This window comes from Egretta garzetta, unplaced genomic scaffold (genome assembly GCF_000687185.1).
Source record: "Egretta garzetta isolate BGI_Z169 unplaced genomic scaffold, ASM68718v1 scaffold297, whole genome shotgun sequence".
Lineage (NCBI taxonomy): Eukaryota > Metazoa > Chordata > Aves > Pelecaniformes > Ardeidae > Egretta > Egretta garzetta.
Genome location: NW_009260410.1, coordinates 5,655,147 through 5,675,185, shown reverse-complemented (window position 1 = coordinate 5,675,185; position 20,039 = coordinate 5,655,147). Strand labels below are relative to the sequence as shown.

Genomic DNA, 20,039 nt, shown 5'->3' with positions numbered 1-20,039 from the left:
AGTAGTCTTTAAACATCTAACAGTTTCTCAATTAGCTTCATGTAGTCTACACTTAGAACATGATTAAATTTACTGTGAATAAGTACCATCTAGGAGACGTAAATAGTAATCCCATTGTATTTCATTCTGGCAGTGCAAATCTGGTTTCATAAACTAAATTAGACTTAATATGAGTTTTTGTGATTACATCTGCTTGGCTAGATATAATAGAATTTTTTGCAAGCAGAAGATTACAACTAATTGGGATGACATTTTGGAGGGAAAACACCAATACAAAAGTAGAGAAAATGTTACTAGCTGTCTAAATCTAGCTGACTGATCAGGAAAATGCTGGTTATAATGAAGCACAAAAAGACATCATGATAATAAGTATTCTCATACAGAATACTTCTACAAGTTACTATGTATGATATATTTATACATCTATGTAACATATATTTATAAAATAGACTTGAAGTATTTACATATATCTAATGACTACATGCATTAAATTCTTAAGAAATAAAAAAGTCAGGAAGCTAGTCAAGAGATGTTGAACATACACTGAAGAAATATGGACCAATTATCTGTATGAAAAGTTAGGGCAATGGATAAATATTATTGTCTACCATTTGAAAGAGACCAATAAAATTCAGGTGATTTTGGATTAGGTTTAGACAGTGGAAAGAAAAAAGAGGATAAATCAATTGGAGATCTCTCACATCACAAAATGGTGTCATCTCAGAGTGTCACTCCAAAACGTAGTGTGCAATAACATGCTGCCATTGTAGACTTGTTTCCATTTAAATGTTTTTAATAACCTGTTTACACTGAAATATAAATGCTATTGATCAAAACAGACATTGTCATATTTTGATACAAAATATATTGCTTTCTAATTTTTTAGGGTAATGTAGGTCCCATCGGTCCTCCTGGTCCTGCCGGCCCACCTGGAGATAAGGTAAAGCATCCTCCATAATGATGTTTGATACTGTAAACAGTCACGCTGGTGTCTGTCTCATGGGAATAAGGAAAACACCTATTAATCATTCTTGTTCCTTACAGGGAGAGACTGGTCCAGCAGGTGCCCCAGGTCCAATGGGTTCCCGTGGTGGTCCTGTAAGTGATAGTAATTTTCTTCCAGCATAACTTTACCATGGTTCCTCTAGCCTAGTATAGACATCAGTGTTGCACCTACCCTATCAGGAACACATGTGGCTTGAGTTCAAAATAAACTAAGCACATTCAGTTCCTGTTGACTCGGGATTTTCAAGTGCTAAGGGCTTCAGAAAATCAGTGCTTTTAACATTGTACAGGGGTCAGAGGGCTGCGGTGACACGTCAGGGCAAGAGTGTGAGCAATAGTTGTTTCCACCTTGTCTTACAGTTAACTTTTAAAAATACTCTTATTCTTATATTTTAGATTGATAAAACAACATATTTGGATCTCAGTTGGATCAGGGGAACACCATTGATTGTGCTCAGGGTTTATACATGTGTAACAGAGATCAGTTTGTCGTACTTTAGACAATTATTGGACAATTCCTGAACAGTTGTCTTTACTGCTCAGGAGCAACTGTTGGTTTGGATTTGGGTCTTTTCCTCCAAAGTTTGATAAGACAAAGAAACTTCACCAATATTCACAAGAGTGTTCTATAAGTTGTAAAGTGACGTCTATCTTTTTAACATCTCCCATTGCTGACATGTTTTCTACAGGGTGAACGAGGAGAACAAGGTCTTCCTGGACCTGCTGGCTTCCCTGGAGCTCCAGTAAGTATAAATACTTAAAAGCAATTGAATGTGATTATCAGGTTTTTAGCTTCACTAATTTCATCCACACCTCAGAAAGGCTTGCTGTAACCCCTTTAATATACATACCTGCTACATACATTTGATTCATTTGCTACTCTTTCTCTACACAGTCACACATAGAGCAACATTTCTTTATCCTACCCTTCCTGTACTGGTGGACCAATAAAGTTCAACTGTAGTCACATTTAATTTAATATTTAAATTCCCTTCAGAAGAGTTTCGGGATAGGGTTTCTCATCACAATGATGTCTGCTTTTGGGGGGTTGTAATATAACAATATAATTTTTCCACAGGGCCAAAATGGGGAACCTGGTGGGAAAGGAGAGAGAGGCCCACCTGGTCTAAGAGGAGAGGCTGGACCCCCCGGACCTCCAGGTCCACAAGGTGGTCCTGGTGCACCAGTAAGTTTTTGCTGTTCCTTGTTGCTACAAAGACAGGTTTCCTCAGTTCTCCCTCAGCCTCAAGGTGGCTGGGCCCAAGTGCAAGGATCTGAACTGCCTGAAACTTAATGACACTTCCTATAATTTTAGTCTATTTATCAAATCACTGTATCTATTTCCTTCCATGTAGGGTCTACTTGGTCCCCAAGGACCAAAAGGAGAACGTGGATCTCCTGGAGGCCCTGTGAGTATCTCTTCGACTTAGTCACTGACAAATGACTCTATCTATTACAACAAACGTGATATAAATGAAAAACAAGACCTTCAGTGACTTCAATATCTGCAGTTCAAGAATAATTAAAGTGTTCTACAAGGAGTAATTAAAGTTGAGGTGTTTAGTGGTCTGGATTACATTGATTTTTAATATAGGTAAGGTGCCAAAATAGCTTTTGGCATAATGACCCAAAGCTATAAAATGGCTTATCTCAACAGATATTAGATTTACATGCCAGCTTTGCCAATTTCTTAGAGCCCATTAGTTCACCTTTGAGGAACATATGGGACTTTCCCTTGGGGGGGCGGTGGGGGGAGAAAAGTGAACTTTTTCTTCAGTTCCTGGACATTTAATTAGGTTTTAAGCAAAACAGTTAAATATAATCCATAGTCAACTGTTCTATAAAAATCAGTTTGTTCATGTTTTTCCAGTCTTCAGAAAATGACAACTAAAAGTAAGTATGTATCTCTTATAGGGTGCTGCTGGTTTCCCTGGTGCTCGTGGTCTACCTGGTCCCCCTGGTAACACTGTAAGTTGTCATATCCCCTTTTCTTTTATTCTTACCTTGTGGATATATTTGGACATATAGGAATATATTAAATTATATTAAGTTGTATGTACCTTGACATGAATATAATATAAGCAAAAGGATCCTGAATATGATGTTTGGACTTGGGGAAAAACTTCTGCAACAGAGAATTTACACTCCTCTTATTTCATATGGAATAGCTATTCACTTACTGTCTTGATACTCCTTCTATTACAGTTGGCTTTCCAAAGCCCATCAGAGTTAGTGGAGTCCTTCTCCTGCATCAGGTCTTTGAGCATTTCTATTGGTGACAGACATCCTGTCTTCTCTCTTGCTCTTTTATGATGCAAGAAACAGTCAATTCAGGTCTTGAATTGGTATGCATTTTCAAAACTACATTTTGTACATCACTACTGAAATTTTTTTTTAGTTGCCTGTAGAATGGAATGGCATAAGATTTAATCATCTTGGGACAGAGGAGTTTGGAAAGATTCTTGTAGCAAATTTTGTCTCTTATAATATGGCCTACATCTGAAGTTTAATCTACCAGTCTGCAGTGTCCTATTATAAAAATGTATACTGATGCATCAGCTAATTCCAATATTTTGTACAATAGGGTGTGTGAAGAAAAGCTGTTTCATAATAGCCTTGCATGTTCAACATGCACCTACTTTTGGCTCACATAGTAAAATCTTATTCTGATTTTTGATTCTTTAAAAATTAAGAAAATACAATGGATTTACCCATTTTAAAATCAAAATTATGTTATCCTTTGTTGTATGGTAACTGACATATAAAGTCAGAAATCTTTCATATTTGAATAAATAGTTGTTTATTTTCTGTGTTATTGCTATAGACAGATGCAAATTAGAGTATTGTTGAATAAAAAGAAAAAGTAGGATTTTATTTGAATTACTATTAAAGTCAATGTAATTCTTTCCATTGATTGGTTAAGATAAGAGTTTTAATGAAAAACATTTCATTCTGCACATGTCCAAGACACCACCTTAAAGGTATCTGGCATGAGTGATTCAAGAAATCAGTGGGGTCTGCAACTATTTCAAATTTCTGTGGCAGAGCCCTAGGCAAGGAACACGTACCCTGTGTTGGATGTATTGCAAACACTGAGCATCCAAAGTGTGCAGGGGTGTTTGTTGTGAGGGTGGGTGTCGAGGGGGGGGGGGGGGGGGGAAAGAGGTTTGAAAGTGGTAGGCAAAAGGATTCTTTTTATAAGACCAGATCAGATTTGAAGGCATAGAGGATGGACCCTAAATCCACCTTCAGGCAATTAACTAAGTCTGGTTGGCTTTCATGAGGAAAGATCAACACCTGTAAGCATGTGCTACTGTTTCAGATTAACACAGTTCACACTCTTCTCTTTAAAATTCCTTTTAGGGTAGTGCAGGTCCCCCTGGTAACACAGGGCCTGCAGGCAAGGATGGGCCCCCTGGAGCTCCCGGTAGTGCTGGTTCCCCTGGCAGTCCAGGATCTCCTGGAGTAAGAGGTGAGCCTGGCCCACCAGGTGAAAGAGGGCTACCAGGCACATCAGGAGAAAGGGTAAGTACATGTCCAGTCAGAGACCATTATACTAATTGACAGGGATTATGTTTGTCAAGAATAAGAAGCCACCTATTGAATGTTGATGATCCTCAGTATTGGCTGCTCTGACCTTTTCCTAAACAGGGGCCTATAGGAGAACGAGGTCTTCCAGGCGCCAGTGGTATCCGGGGTAACATAGGTTTGCCAGGTCCGCGTGGCCTAAGCGGTCCAGCCGGTGCACCAGGTAGCAAGGTGAGAGTACAGCAATAGCTCCAAAGCTAAGGAAACAATTGTAATCCATCTGCTAAAAATAGATCTGTGTTACAAAAAGTAATGAATGTATTGTAATTTTAGTCCAGAAAGTACAGAATGTACAGTTATTTTTGTTTACATCCATAAGATCAGGCTCTAAAATGTCCAGTAACAAGCAGCTGTGGGATGTGAGGTTGTCTAATCTCTGTTACCATGAGTCCTGGATCAGATTATCTAGAAGTATATAACCAGTTTCACCCACTTGAGGAGGGCATGGGCTTCACCTACTGCAAGTTGTTTATCTTTGCTTAATTCTCGATATGTTTCTTGCTTACATATTATCACCCAAACACGAAAATACTTTCATGTCCCTCCAGAAAGTGAGGCTTGGTTTATGTTATCGCTAATATTGTGATAGACCAGCATTTTTTTGTTAGCTGCTTTGGCTTTTGTTTTGGGCCACATAAGAGACACCCGTTTGTTATTTCTTGGTTGACAAAATGAAGAACGTTCCTTGGGTTCAATGGCCTTACATGAATATTACTAACGATGAAAAGAAACCAGTTTGGCTAAGTTTTTATCTTTCTTATTTTGAGTATTCACAATCACCAAAGTGACACTGGCCCCTCACTTTATTAGGTCTCCTTCATAATCACTGCATATTTAAAGTTGTATAATATGATGGTATTTCATAAGTATATTATCTGCAATGAAATCCTTTCCCTTTTTGTTCAGGGTGAAGATGGTAAACCAGGCACCAATGGTGTCCCAGGAGAACGTGGTTCTCCTGGTCCACAAGGTCCTATGGGGCAAAGAGGTTTACCTGGAGAGCCTGGAAGAGACGTGAGTGGATGTGTTAGACCTTCCTGCTAGCTTGTGAGTTACAAGCAGGAGACTCAGGCACTAAATATGCCTTAAGATTCACAAAGCCTCCCTCAAGTGCCTGATGCACAGGGGCCTGGGCAGATTATATGTGGTGTAGCCATGTGAGGTGGTGTGGCCTGCTGTCCCTGTTATACCTTTTACTACCTCTGGACAATGGCTCTGTTTCACTTGTCTTGCAGACTGTGCTGCCTGTATGCCTACAACATAACTCGGGTCTGATAGAACTTTGATGGGCCCCTCTACCTCCAGGAACTCTTCCTTCTTGAAAATTTTCTCTTTCTTTGATGAGCACTATTTATGCTTACTGGAAAACAAGCTGTCTATTTATGATCCAGCTTATGAACAAACTGTGCCACTTTTTTTTTTCCCTGTCCCCAGGGTAACCCTGGCTCAGATGGCTTGCCTGGACGTGATGGATCCCCAGGAGGCAAGGTAAGGAATCACCAATATCTTTAGATTGCCAAATAAATGTTATGTAGAGATGACAGTAAATGTGTGTAGATAGTTCTGTGCTATCTAACATGTTCTTTGGATCTCTTGTGCTCCACTGAATATACTATTTATATTGTAATTCTGTAAAACATTAAATTTCTTATCCTGTCAACTGTGACTATCTATCTTCAGGGTGACCGTGGTGAAAATGGCTCTCCTGGCCCTCCAGGAGCTCCTGGTCACCCTGGGCCTGCAGGTACCAGCGGTGCACCTGGAAAACCTGGTGAAAGAGGATTTCAGGTAAGACCAATTTAAATAGCTTACTTCTTATTTACATACCTTTCCCATGCAAAGTCCATTTCATGCTGTAATAAAGCGGAAGTTTGTAAGAGTCCTAATTTGTTATTGTCACAGTTTCTTGGCATTGAGGATGTCTTTTATAAGAATATCAAAGGGAAAGACATAACAGTTTATGTTCCTGATAACTATATTTGGATTAAACACAAAATCCACGTACTCCTTAGGATGTCAAAAAGCACATTATCCCACTAGGCCCTGTCTTAATTTCCATCCTATCTGGTGCTTATGCAGCACAAACTATGTTATTTCTTTAAACTAAGGGAGTAACTTTAGAAGTCTTCAAGTTATTTCTGAGAAGTGTTGACATCAGCACAGCTTGAATCGTAGAATCATTAAGGTTGGAAAAGACCTTTAAGATCATCACCAACTGTCAACCCACCACCACCATGCCTACTAAATCATGTCCTGAAGTGCCACGTCTACTCGTTTTTTGACCACTTCTAGGGATGGTGATTCCACCACCTCTCTGGGTAGCCCATTCCAATGCTTGACCACTCCTTCAGTAAAGAAATTTTTCCTAATATCCAATCCAAACCTCCCCTGGTGCAAGTTGAGGCCATTTTCTCTCGTCCTATCACTTGTTACTTCGCAGAAGCAACCAACACCTCACCTTGCTACACCTTCCTTTCAGGGAGTTGTAGAGAGCGAGAAGGTCTCCCCTCAGCCTCCTCTTTTCCAGGCTAAATAATCCCAGTTCCCTCAACTGCTCCTCATCAGACTTGTGCTCCAGATCCCTCACCAGCTTTTTTGCCCTTTTCTGGACATGCTCCAGTGCCTCAATGTCCTTCTTGAACTGAGGGCCCATAACTGAACACAGTATTCGAGGTGTGGCCTCACCAGGGCTGAGTACAGGGGCACAGTCACTTCCCTACTCCTGCTGGCCACACTATTCCTGATACAAGCCAGGATGCCATTGGTCTTCTTGGCCACGCTGCTGGCTCATGTTTAGCCAGCTGTCAACCAGCACTGAGCACCTCAAAAAATGAAGACGGGGGTCTAGTGCATGTTGTATGTATCAGTGCCTACAAGCAGCTGAGTAAGACTAACATTGGTAGAAAAAGGAATTGACCAAAATTCTTGCTGATTATAATAGCATGTGTGGAGCTTCCCCTTGCTTCTGAACAGCTGCTGGCTTTGAACATAGTGCTTATCTGGAAATAAAAAGTTGGTCTAATCAACTCCAAGTGATCCATGTCATCTTATTGTGTCACAGGGTCCACCTGGCCCTGCCGGTCCTGCTGGTGCTGCTGGTGCTCGAGGTCCTGCCGTAAGTCATATTTAAAGTATTTGTGATATCACACATTCACTATTTCTTGTTATTTAGGCATTTTTCTTATTTCTTTATACATTCCTTTTATTGCATATCTACTCTTAAAGGGTCCTCAAGGTCCTCGTGGTGATAAAGGTGAAACTGGAGAGAGAGGCAGCACCGGCATAAAAGGTCATAGAGGATTTCCTGGTACCCCTGGTCTCCCTGGTCCTCCTGTGAGTATTCTTCATTGGATTGGGAATCACAGCTGTTCTTAGTTTCCATGGTTTGGGCCCCAGGCAACTAGTTAGCCTTAACTAATTTGCTGAGGAAAGAACAAAAGTATAAAGAACCTGTATAATTTGATTGTCAACTGTGCGCAAAAGTCCAGATTCCCTGAATCAACCTGAAATAAGTGTCAATGAAGAATTGGAAGAAGCTGCTAGGAGCTAAAGCTGGGTTTGCTAAAATACCATTCAGCTACATGTCTGCCCTTGCCCTTGCCCTTGCCTGAACTTTTGTTGTTCATTTATATAGGCTATTCCTGATTAAATTGTAAAAGACTGAAATAGAGGTTGAAATATTTCTCTATCAGAAAGCTATGCTAGACAGCTAAATCCATGAAAAAGCTACTCAAGAGTCCATATACCTCTCTTCTGTAATGCAACTTCTGCAGTAATTAAGATTAGGGCAAAATAGGCACAAAGTTGTAAACTTTGTAAACTGCTGAATTGTAATCATGCATTTTGAACAGTTCTTAATGGCTAAAAGAATTAAAGGGTAATAAACAAGCCTGCCCTAGGTATTTATGACAAGTAAAAATTTTAAGAGGGATTTATACTGAAAAGAACTATTAATAGCACTCATGGTACAAGTGAGAATCAAGGAAACAAAACTCACACAGTTAATCTACCAGTGATGGCAAGAAGATGGAAGTGTTAACTATAAATGCCACCAATACCAACCTATTTAACAACACAATATAAGTTGTTGTCTCACTTATGAGTAAAAAAAGTGATAAATTCTCATTTACACTGTAACAGTGAGATAATAATAATTTTTTAACATATGCTTCAGTTCTTTGTGGTGCATCCATAAAGCAAATTTTTAATGCATTTGAAAGCATGAGCATTTCTCAAAGTATTTAAATAACTTTACTGGAGATATGATTTTATGGTAATATGCAGCATTTTGAGCCTATAGCTATGTATTCTTATGAACACAATATTTCATCCAAATCTCATTGATGTTAGTTTTCTTTCTTGCATTTTGGATGATACTGCATTGCTAATATTTTTTTCATATAGAAAACATTTGATATTTTTTTTCTGGTTAAAGAATGGCAACCATCCTTTGTCATATCTGACATAGGCTTTTTATAAGGATGTGTCTTGTATCATCTTAAAGATGTTTCAGTGTCTCTAAGGTACAGATACAAAATATTACTGGGAAGTGTATGGTTGACTTGTCTTTTCTTCATAGGGTCCCATAGGTCCACAAGGTGCAATTGGAGGTCCAGGAGCTTCAGGTGCAAGGGTAAGAAAAATTCCTTACTTACTGTAACTGAAAGGAAGATTCAGCTGTTTAAAAAAAATAATAATTTTTTTTTTTTAAACTGCAGTCTTAAGAGGAAACAGCTGAAGGAAGACACCTGATAAATTGTATAGAAATGTTTGAAATCTCTCACAAAGTGTTTCTGAACTGGTAAACTATTTTGACCATATTATTTGTGTTCAACATTGTTCTAGGGTCCCCCAGGACCATCTGGGCCACCTGGAAAAGATGGTAAAAGTGGCTATCCAGGTCCTATTGGTCCTCCTGGACCTCGTGGTAACAGAGGTGAAAGTGGCCCAGCAGTAAGTAAATTGTGCACACTCAAATAAATCTTCAGAGATTATCTATGAAACATAGGGTGCTCTTCCATTTAAATATCTCCCTCAGAAAATTCTGTACTTCATGGACAGAGTTTGTGGTAGGACACGTCTAGCTATCAAGGCTAAATCAAAAAAAAAAAAATCAATCACTTGTAGTTAAGTGTAACTATTGGTGCATTGGGCATTGTGTTAGACTCGGATAATAATTGACTTTTCTGTGTACAACGGCAAGGCAGAATCTCCTCTTCACTTCAGTGCACAGACTCCCTTTGTGTTTTGGATGCTATGAAGCAGATTTCCTAGAGTCCTCTAAAGAAGCCAGCACTGCAAAGGTCACTAGCATAGTCACTTCTCCTAAAGCCAAGAAATGGTTATTGTCTGGATTTTGGTGGAAGGGGTTCCTTCTCCATCTCAAAGCCCAAACAGAAGGAGGACAGTCACAGCTGGACAAAATTAGGAAAACAAATTCCAGTTTTAGACTTTCCAGACCTTTATTTTCCTGATAGATGTTTATACATAGCAAATGCCATTAATTAATAAGTAAATAAATGGTTATGTGAGAATTCTCACTTTTTAAGATTAGGGCCCACACAGACTTCTAGTTTTAACCTGTGATCTCTACTCAGCACTGTGTTCGCTACTTTTCAGGGTCCACCAGGCCAGCCTGGTCTTCCTGGTCCTTCTGGTCCTCCTGGTCCATGTTGCGGTGGTGTGTCTGCCATTGGTGTTGGTGAAAAAGGTCCAGTGGGCTATGGGTATGAATATCGAGATGAGCCAAAAGAAAATGATATCAATCTGGGTGACATCATATCTTCAATGAAATCAATTAACAACCAGATTGAAAACATCATTAGTCCTGATGGGTCACGGAAGAACCCAGCTCGTAACTGCAGAGATCTGAAGTTCTGCCATCCTGAGCTCAAAAGTGGTATGTTAGGTTTTTATTTTCACCAATCATCACAGATTTTTTTTTTTTTTCCATGAATACTATTGCCTTTGAGTTCTTCAATGCAGAGTTCTGCTAGAAAAAATTGATTTTTTTTTTAAACAAGTGTCATGATAAAGATGATAAATGTAATAATGATTTGAAATTTTAGTTTACTATGCATTTACATATTATATACACTGACTTCAACTCCACTCCTTACATGCTTATAAGTGAACACTTGTTGAAATAATTTTACAGAAAAAAAAAGACAAGTTCTATATTTATTTCATATGTCAGTCATGTTACAGTAGTCACATGAACTCAGTATATTTTTATATCACCTTCTTTTCTGTGGCATCTCTCCTGTCAAAATTAATATGCTTCCTGATTTGGCTCAGGAATCTGGCATAGAAATAAGCTTCACCATCATGCAGTCAGATGCTTCTCCAAATATATTAAGACCCTAAATCCCCTTACTTTTTTTTTTTTTTTTTTTTTACCTCCAGGGGAGTACTGGATTGATCCTAACCAAGGCTGCAAGATGGATGCTATTAAAGTATACTGCAATATGGAAACTGGTGAGACATGCCTCAATGCTAACCCCAGCACTGTGCCGAAGAAAAACTGGTGGACCAGCGAAAGCAGTGGAAGGAAACACGTTTGGTTTGGAGAATCTATGAATGGAGGCTTCCAGGTAAGAAATTACCACAGTTAACAGCCCAAAAGGTAGTATGCATATTGTACTCATGTATATCACAATGTACTAATAAATAATCATAAAATTAAACTAAGCTAAATATTTAGTGTGTGAAATAACTATTTGGACTGTCCCTAGACATGATTAAATAAACACTGTTGCTTGTGTTGTACTCTGCAGTTCAGCTATGGAGATCCTGAGCTTCCAGAGGATGTCTCAGAAGTTCAGCTAGCTTTCCTCCGCATCCTTTCCAGCCGTGCCTCTCAGAACATCACCTACCACTGCAAGAACAGCATTGCCTACATGGATCAAGCCAGTGGAAATGTTAAAAAAGCTCTGAAATTGATGAGCTCTATGGAAAGTGAGCTCAAGGCTGAAGGAAACAGCAAATTCACATATGCTGTTCTGGAAGATGGCTGTACTGTAAGTAAACAAGACTTTGGTAGTTCAATAAGTAATTCCCTCTAGAGGATTAGACCCATAATAAAGGAAGAGAGCACTTTGCATGACCTGGGTAAGGAAAGGACACAATTACACCTAATTGGGGAAATTTATAGGCTATACACCAGAAGAGTCACTCCTATAGAACTCCCATTTAATCCGTGCTTTACAGGTATCTCCTTGCTTTAGAGTCAAAGTCAGTGAAGTCACAGTGACCAAGGTTTGATCCATCTCATGTCAACTCTAAAACTAAGAGTAGTAGGAATCATCTTAAGTCAAACAAACAAAAAAAAAAATCAAGGCTAGCTCATTCAAGCCATGGGCTATGATTATGGGAAGGGGCAAACACAGTTACTTCTCAGATTGTTTCACTGGGACTTGCTCACTGCAGCAGAAAATACTGAAGAGGAGCAGGAACATCAATAAGCATGCTGGTCTATGAGCATCTGCAGCCTTTTCAGTAACAAATACAAAACACCACAACACCATCCACAATTTCTCCCTCCTGCTGTTTAAAGTCCCAAAACCACAATAAACACTGACATATATGGCAGACCTGCTCTTTAAGGATGCATAAATGCATCTACTTTGCAGCCACTTTTTTTGCTATTTCTTTAACATGAACATGAGAAGCTACCTCATTAGTGCTGTCACTTTTTCCTGAGGCCAAAACCACTTTCCAAACAGCGTAGTCATTTATACCACCTCCCAGCATGCAGGGCACACTTCAGTCCTACGGCAGGGCACTGGTCCAGAGTACTCTACAGTCCAGCAGAGATTCCATCCCTTCTGAGCTGCAAGGTCTTACAACCCCACAAGACTTCACAAAAAAGGTCCAGAAATGAAGAAGGTCTGTTTACATGTTCATTTCTACAGAGGCTGCAACCACTTTTCATGATGTTGAGGAGGACACATTAATAGGTTTTTAATTTGGTAAACTGTGGGGTAACTTTCAAATAGCCCCAACACTGATTTCTCTAACATGGTTTTGTTTGTTTGTTTTTCTTTTCAACTTCACAGAAACACACCGGTGAATGGAGTAAAACAGTCTTTGAATACAGAACGCGCAAGTCAATGAGGTTGCCTGTGGTTGATATTGCGCCCATAGATATTGGTGGTCCTGATCAGGAATTTGGCGTGGACATTGGCCCAGTCTGCTTCTTATAAATCAAAGATCCTGCTCTTTCTGAAACCCCAGCAAACAGATTCACACTCCAACTGTGCTCCTTTGTTTTAGCCTTGTCAGCTAGTACAGGTGACCATCTGTATCCCAGTTATTTATTAACAAAATTTCTGGGGGAAAAATCAATTTGATATCAAGGGTTATTTTTTTCGCTATTACACAAAATACAGTAAAAATGCTTTTTTGCTCTATTTTTTTTACCAAATTCCATCTTCAAAACATGTCTCCGTGGTGCTATAATACAACTTCAACACTTAATAAAACAACACTGTGTTCTATTTGTTGAATGTTAGCCAATTTACAAAGCACTGATTGCTCCCAGTACCAAAGTTTACCCTTCTTTCCAAGATGCAGTCCATAAAGCTAGAAAGACCTCCCTGTTTCAACTACCTCAACATGGACAGAAACTGGGATGTGTCTGATGAGTCAAAACAAAAATCAATCAAACAAATCAGTCAAAACACATTGGACCCATTGGTCAGTTCAGTGGAATAATTTGGTACAAAATTGTCTGTTTCTGTACTGATTAGCTGTGAAAAAAGTACAGAATATTTTAAGAGTTTCATACCCTAATGTCAGTAGTCACCATAATTTTATTGTTGGATTGTATTCTGTTATCAAAGGTGCTTCTCTACTTTCCTGTCATTGCTGGTCAAGACCACTAAAATTAGGGAAGTGTAAAAGACTAATATGATGGTGCTAATGTATTTTTCACTCCTAACTCTGCAAGTCAGGGTTATTGACTTGCTTTAAAAAAAAAGGTATAAGATTTAAAGCAATTGTAAATGTCTCTAGTCAAAGATCGTTATTGGCATGTCATAATTGAGAACTTTCTCCCTTCACTCTGTAAAAGTCAATAAAGATGCAAAATTGTGAACTTCTGTCACGTTAATACATTTATAGTGTTGAAGGTTAACCATTTTTGTAAGCTTTTATATGGTCGTTGGTCTATTCCTTACAGAGACACATAATAAAATATCTTAATAAAACTCCTTATTGTTTCATAAAACAGACTTTTTATTTTACTATTTGTACCTCTTTCTTCAAACACACACAACTGTGGTACCACTTTAACTGATTTTTCTAAGATAATTTGTTTGAAGGAAAGCTTGGTAATCCTAGGGGATGTTGTTAATGGCATCATACTGGCTGTCTTACTTTTTCCACTCCTCTCTATCCAGTGGCTTTTTTTTTTTTAAAACATAGTGTGTGTCTCTGACTATCAGCATGGATTCAGCTCTGACAGCAAGATCCAAATCAGCACCCATGTTCCTAGGCAGACCAGTTTGGAGTCTTTCAGTACTCAAAGGGAGCCTATAAGAAAGATGGGGACAATTTTTTTAGCAGGGCTGGCTCTGTCAGGACAAGGCGTAATGGTTTTAGACTGAAGCAGGGTAGATTTAGACTAGATATAAGGATGAAATTCTTTACAATGAGGGTGGTGAAACACTGAAATGGGTTGCTCAGAGAGGTGATGGAAGCCCCATCCCTGGAAACATTCAAGGTCAGGCAGCTACAAGCTACTATATTTTCAGATGGCAGCTTAAATAAACAGCCTAACTGTCTCCTACAGTGCAGGCAAGAGGCACTAGCAGTTCAATGAAGCTGACAGTCTAAGCATCTTGATATTTTTTATGACCACTGGAGCTGCACAACTAAGTCATCCTCAGATCTTAGCCAAAATTCAAGGAGATGCAAATACCACAGTGGTTTGGTGGTGCCTGAGCTTCAGGCTCAGAAGAAGGAAATTAGCCACACACCACAAGGCAGGCCATGAAACCTTTCCCAGCAGTAGATGCTGACAGATGTTACTCAGTTTTTCCCATGAAGGAAGATACCGAGCCTGTCCCCCCCATCTTTACCGCACTGCCATGTGTTGCTCCACAGCCCAGGGTCATTAAGGGCCATCTAAAACAAGGTCAATCACCAAAAATTAGGGAGGAAAAAACCATTCAGATTCTTAAAGGTTCTCACTGATGATTATGGATCATGCATCGTCTGAGAATACTTTCTGGACTGGACCAAGCTAGAAAACTGGGCAGAGAAATGTTGGGTTTTTTAAAGAAAATTCAACAGATTTGAGTCTGAGCCAAGACACTGCCCTGCTCTGGCATCACAGAATTTAGACATGCCCATGCAGAAGCCAAATAGCAAGGGGCTGGGGAAACCTTAACAGCACAAATGCAATAGCAACACAGGCATGTCTGTACTTAATGCAACATAAAAGAATACTGCCAACAATTCATAAAAAAAAATATTGGCTTTCACAGGAAACCTCATTTTATGGTGAAAATTCCTACCATTTACAGAAGATGAGTACATATACATAATAATATTAATCTGACATAAATTACATGGTAGGAAGTCTTTTGACTGGAGTTGAAATTTTATGAACGCAGCTGGTAAGAATGCTGACTCGTAGAAAAACACATTGGAAAAACCTATTGTTAAGCTGCATGGCAAAAACCCATAGTCTCTCTACTCTCCAGTACTACTGTGGCTGAGTGAATGACTGGTAGCAATTACTCAACTTAAAACTGAAGCTTTGGGGTTTTTTTTTCTTAAAGAAAGCATCTAGTCATTGAGTCTTTGATTAATAATTTCTACTAATAAAAGGTGATTTTTGGAACATTTCCAGAATACACAAATAGCCAAGACCACCATAAAATAATTTACTTGATCCAAATGCCTTCTTTTTTTCTGAGGGTCACTTATTAAGCCATTATGATTCTGATACTTCTGTACTTTTATAAAAAGGCCTTTGAGATAATAGACACATGGAACAGATCAGCTTAATAAAAAAGAAATAGCTTAGAAAGTTAGATTAGCCTTTGGAAGATTTAGATTCTAATCCTATTTTTTTTACTCCGATTTATTGTGTCAGCCTGAAAAAGGGTCTACTAGCTTTTATTTTACATAGTAAATATAAAAAACCAAAACCTTACCTCAGGCTTTCAGGCCAGCAGCACCATTTCTCACTGTTGCAGAACAGCACATCAAGTTCATAGACTACAGCGCTTCTGGGAATAACCCCCTTTCACACAGGTAACTAATAGAGGTCTTTCAAGGTTGTATGGAAACACCAACACCTGCTTTCAAGTGCTAAGACAAGTAAGTTGATTGATCGGTAGGCAAATATTCAAGTGCATCTTCCTTTGGCATAGAAATTTGAAGTTGTATTGGAGAAAAGAAAAAATAATACTGTAGTCTACATAGCTGAAAGAGAGGCACAAATAAACAAGCAAAAAAGTTGCCCACACAGTAATAAGATTGATATAAGATTTCTCATTCTGATCCACAGCTTCTTATTCTGTCACGTTACACCAGTTGACATAAGCATCACATTACTATAGCTCTTTGGGGAAAAGAAACAAACACACCAAAAAACAAACAAACAAAAAAAACCTGCATCAAAGAGTTTCCTGGATCATACCAACAGCTTTAAGATATTGCTTGTAATATATGGTTGTAATATTCCTTGGAACTCCACCTTTCCAATTAATTGCAGGTTATCAACTAAAGGTGTAGCTCTTTTGCAGGACAATTTCTGGTGAACGTGGGGTCCCTGACTATTTTCTGCAGCATGGGGACTATTTCGACACCTACTTTTTATATTTGTTATGGAAATTATGTTTTAAAAACCCAAAATATGACAACAATCCAGCAAAACCTTCTCTAACAGAAAAACTTTGCTATCTGATTAGGCCCTAATTTTAAACAATTTATAAACACCTGTAAATCACTTACACAGCCTTACCTCCTTTTGGGCAATAGGTAAGGCATTCTCCATGGCCATCATATCCCACAGCTGTGTGGCTCCAGGCACTGCTTTAAATACCCCACAAGCACCCTTTCACAACCCTGAGTGGGTGCGGTGTGAGAAATCACTAGGGAAGCAGCCTGGTTTCAGCAATCCTCCCCAGTTTTCCCCATGGGAGGTAACCACCAAGAGATGAGCCGTCAATAAGGGTGTGTCTCAGCAGCTCTTCACCTCAGTGGTAAGTTTACAGCTTGAACCAGGCTAGGGCAAACAGTTGCTTATAATGGGATTGTGATGGTTTCTGAATTTGAATAGCCACTAGGAATTTCCTCTGGAAGGTGGTTAATTTTCAGTAATTTTCATTGCTAAAAAAAGGAAGCTAGACATTTAAAGAAGCAGCAGTGTAATTTCTAACCCTTGTTTTGTTGTGACATCAGCTAAGTAGCCTTAAGTCTCTATTTGCAAGTAGTAACTTGGAGGAAGAGCTGTCAGTGAGAATTTTGAATTCATAAAGGATAAAGATCTTCCCAACACATGCTTTATGATGCTATGGCTGTCCTGATAACTTCAGTAGAGAAATTTCATTTCTAGTGTTCCTTGTCAGCTGCATGTTATTTATATAAGCTAGAAAATGTGTTATTTTGGAGGACTGGTTATTATTTACGAAGGTAACACAGCTTCATTGTAGTCACTAAATTAGAATATATTTCTTATTACAGATAATGTACCCATTTTGACCAAGACTGAAACCTTAATGGCCCTTTCAAAAAATCATATCAGTTTCTTGTCACCAGGAAAGGAGTTAGGTCAGCAGGTTCTGATTTTTAAATGAAGGGCCTCTCTTGAGAAAATGTGAGTAATGAGGCACTTGTTGCACAAATCTTAAGCTACAGTAATGTATGAAATATTTTCATTATGATTTAGCATTTTAATTTAACATACGCTTGTAATAAAATGTCCTGGATTATGTTTTGTTATGCTCCTAAAGAAAAGATGTAGAAAACTAGATTTGAAGTATTAGAAAAGTACTTTGCAGGGGGTTTTAGGATTTGTGAGATGAAGCGATGCTTACTGTGTTTTTGCCTACCTGTTTACTGGGAGGAGGCAAGATGCAGTTCACCCTACACTGAAGGATTGCTGTTCCAGGATGAAGGAAGTCCACCAGATAAAAATCCTGGTGGTCTTGTCTTCCCATCTGTTTTTTTGTCTTGCAATAGTTTCAGCCTAGAGGATGTTTTCTGGAAGCATTGCCTGTAACCCATATTGCTGCTTTCCCATCACAGCAGCCACTCTTGCTTGTGACATCTCCTTCCTAGAAGGCCTCTGATCATGATATTTTCTTTTTTTTGTGATAAGTTGTCCCTGGCAAAGCTATGCTGATCCAAAATTCCTCTCTGGCAGAGTTGGTTCATGTAATAAACTGCATGACCCCCTTTCAGTATACCCATAGCCATGGACATCTCTGGATCAAGGGTCAAAACTTAAGTTCTGTTGCTGAATCCATGCTGGATCCATGTCCAAGTCCAGAGAATGCAGACATTAAAAGATCAGTCTTGGAGGCACTGGAGATGTTCCTGTTTCAGTGGGGTTTTGTGAATGTCACTGTCACAACTCACATTTCAGCTTTACTATCTTTGTTATAGTAACTCCAAGATACCTGAAAAAGTCTACTCATTCCTCCTTTCAGTCTGCAAAACTGAGACTGATTCATATCGGGAAATGACTGAATTGATATGGCAGCAGGAACTGCTTTTGACTTACTTTGATTTTTGTGTAGAATCACACAGCATGTTCTTTAGAGAACAGAGGCTACTAAATTACTATGACAGCTCCTACAACTGTCACGATCTTCTGTCAATATCATGTTTCTTTGTTGTTTCTACTTCCTGCCAAATATGTAAAATATTTTGCTGAAATTTCTAGAATTGTAATAATGTTATTTTGTTATAACTGGTTAGTTTTATATCCTATTTTTCACTCAGTTGACTACAGCCAGAAAGCATTTCTGTGATGCTTTGTCAGACATGAATTTGCTTGGGGGTTTTTCTGCACAAACACTCCTAAGGCTGCAGTCTTCTCTGGAGCATAAATACCTCAGTTGAGGAACTGATTTTTCAATGTAAATTTTTGATACTGCATCATTCTCTGATACTGAGAGCACCACAGATCATAATTAATATGAAATATTATTTAGAGAAACCTTAAGTCAGTGCTTATAGAAAGACTGTTTCTTACTCTAACAGCAAGGAAATAAAAACATGCAAGAAATTAATATGTGGGGAATGGAGGAAAAAATTTACTTTTCCAGCATCTGGCTCAAACTAGTATTGCCTGATACCTTAATACTTTTCCAGACCTTCTCCCAACAAATGATAAAACATATCATGCTGATAGCACAATAGATACATTAGCAATCAAGCTAGTCAAACTCCCTGAGGATTCTCCCATGTTGTGTAAATCTATAAAGCATTTCAGTTATAATCCTTGTGTCCCTCTGCTTGGGTCCTCCTCAACACTGTCCAATGACTCTACTGTGTCCTTTCTTCTTCAGCTTGTGGAAAAAGCAGATTGTTTCTTTTAAATTCCTAAAGTTATTGGCTAATAATCACCTCCTAGGAACAAGCAGCAACTTGTACAAAAGACCAGCTTTCTTGTCCTGGTTTTCCCTTTGTAACCATACATATGCTCTCTTGGGGCAGTCAGTTTAAAATGCAGATGATTCTTGATCATAACTCATCATATGCTTCATAATGGTTCTCACTATCTCTGTTTGATACATTAATAAGCATTGCATCAGTTTTTAACATGAGCTAAATTTCTGAGTAGCATGACAGGAGGTAAAATAGGCTGGCTAAAAACATTCTTCTTAAGAAACTGAATCTAACTCTCGGGTATCCATCTAGCAATTTTGCTCAAGAAGGCTCCTTTATGGATATTCTGAACTCTGCAGAACATGCTTGATGTAGAATCATAGAATCACTTTGGTTGGAAAAGACCTTTAAGATCATCGAGTCCAACCTTTAATATCACACATCTCAACAAAATCTTGAAACTCCTAGCGAGCAAATTGTAATCCACAAAACATAATAATCCAGAATCAAAATACTTTTGGGTTTTTTTTTCTGTAGCATAAACTTGCAGTTTGGCCAACTAGGTCTATGGGTCCACAGTTTCTTTGGCATTTCTATTTCAGCTATTGAACTGCTGACTTTGTTTTACCTTTTGTCATGAATTTTTTTTAATGATACCATCATTGTCTAATACTGTAATTTTTACCTTGTTTTCTCTATGGTATTCGACCACTTGCAGGAAATCTTTCTTTTCTTCCACTACCATTTCTATATTTCCATTTAGATCTACTTTTCCTTCTACAATTGGTTTATTCTCTGTCTTCCTGGAATTCTGTTATTTTTACAAATATCCTCTCTCAGTGAGACCAACTGCCTAGTGGAGAAAAAAAAATTAA

The 20,039-nt window shown here is 38.6% G+C and overlaps 1 protein-coding gene across 1 annotated transcript in view; it reads left to right on the top strand.

Moving 5' to 3' along the window:
• COL3A1 (collagen type III alpha 1 chain) overlaps positions 1-12,797 on the top strand; it is a 52,763-nt gene extending 39,966 nt beyond the window's left edge. The window contains exons 33-51 of the mRNA XM_009643542.2: positions 887-940; positions 1,045-1,098; positions 1,695-1,748; positions 2,084-2,191; positions 2,361-2,414; positions 2,920-2,973; positions 4,369-4,530; positions 4,657-4,764; positions 5,500-5,607; positions 6,028-6,081; positions 6,274-6,381; positions 7,655-7,708; positions 7,819-7,926; positions 9,173-9,226; positions 9,439-9,546; positions 10,213-10,492; positions 10,999-11,186; positions 11,370-11,612; positions 12,651-12,797. Of these exons, the coding sequence (XP_009641837.1) occupies positions 887-940; positions 1,045-1,098; positions 1,695-1,748; positions 2,084-2,191; positions 2,361-2,414; positions 2,920-2,973; positions 4,369-4,530; positions 4,657-4,764; positions 5,500-5,607; positions 6,028-6,081; positions 6,274-6,381; positions 7,655-7,708; positions 7,819-7,926; positions 9,173-9,226; positions 9,439-9,546; positions 10,213-10,492; positions 10,999-11,186; positions 11,370-11,612; positions 12,651-12,797 (2,100 nt within the window). The remainder of the gene's footprint in view (positions 1-886; positions 941-1,044; positions 1,099-1,694; positions 1,749-2,083; positions 2,192-2,360; positions 2,415-2,919; positions 2,974-4,368; positions 4,531-4,656; positions 4,765-5,499; positions 5,608-6,027; positions 6,082-6,273; positions 6,382-7,654; positions 7,709-7,818; positions 7,927-9,172; positions 9,227-9,438; positions 9,547-10,212; positions 10,493-10,998; positions 11,187-11,369; positions 11,613-12,650) is intronic.
• The last annotated feature ends 7,242 nt before the right edge of the window (positions 12,798-20,039 follow it).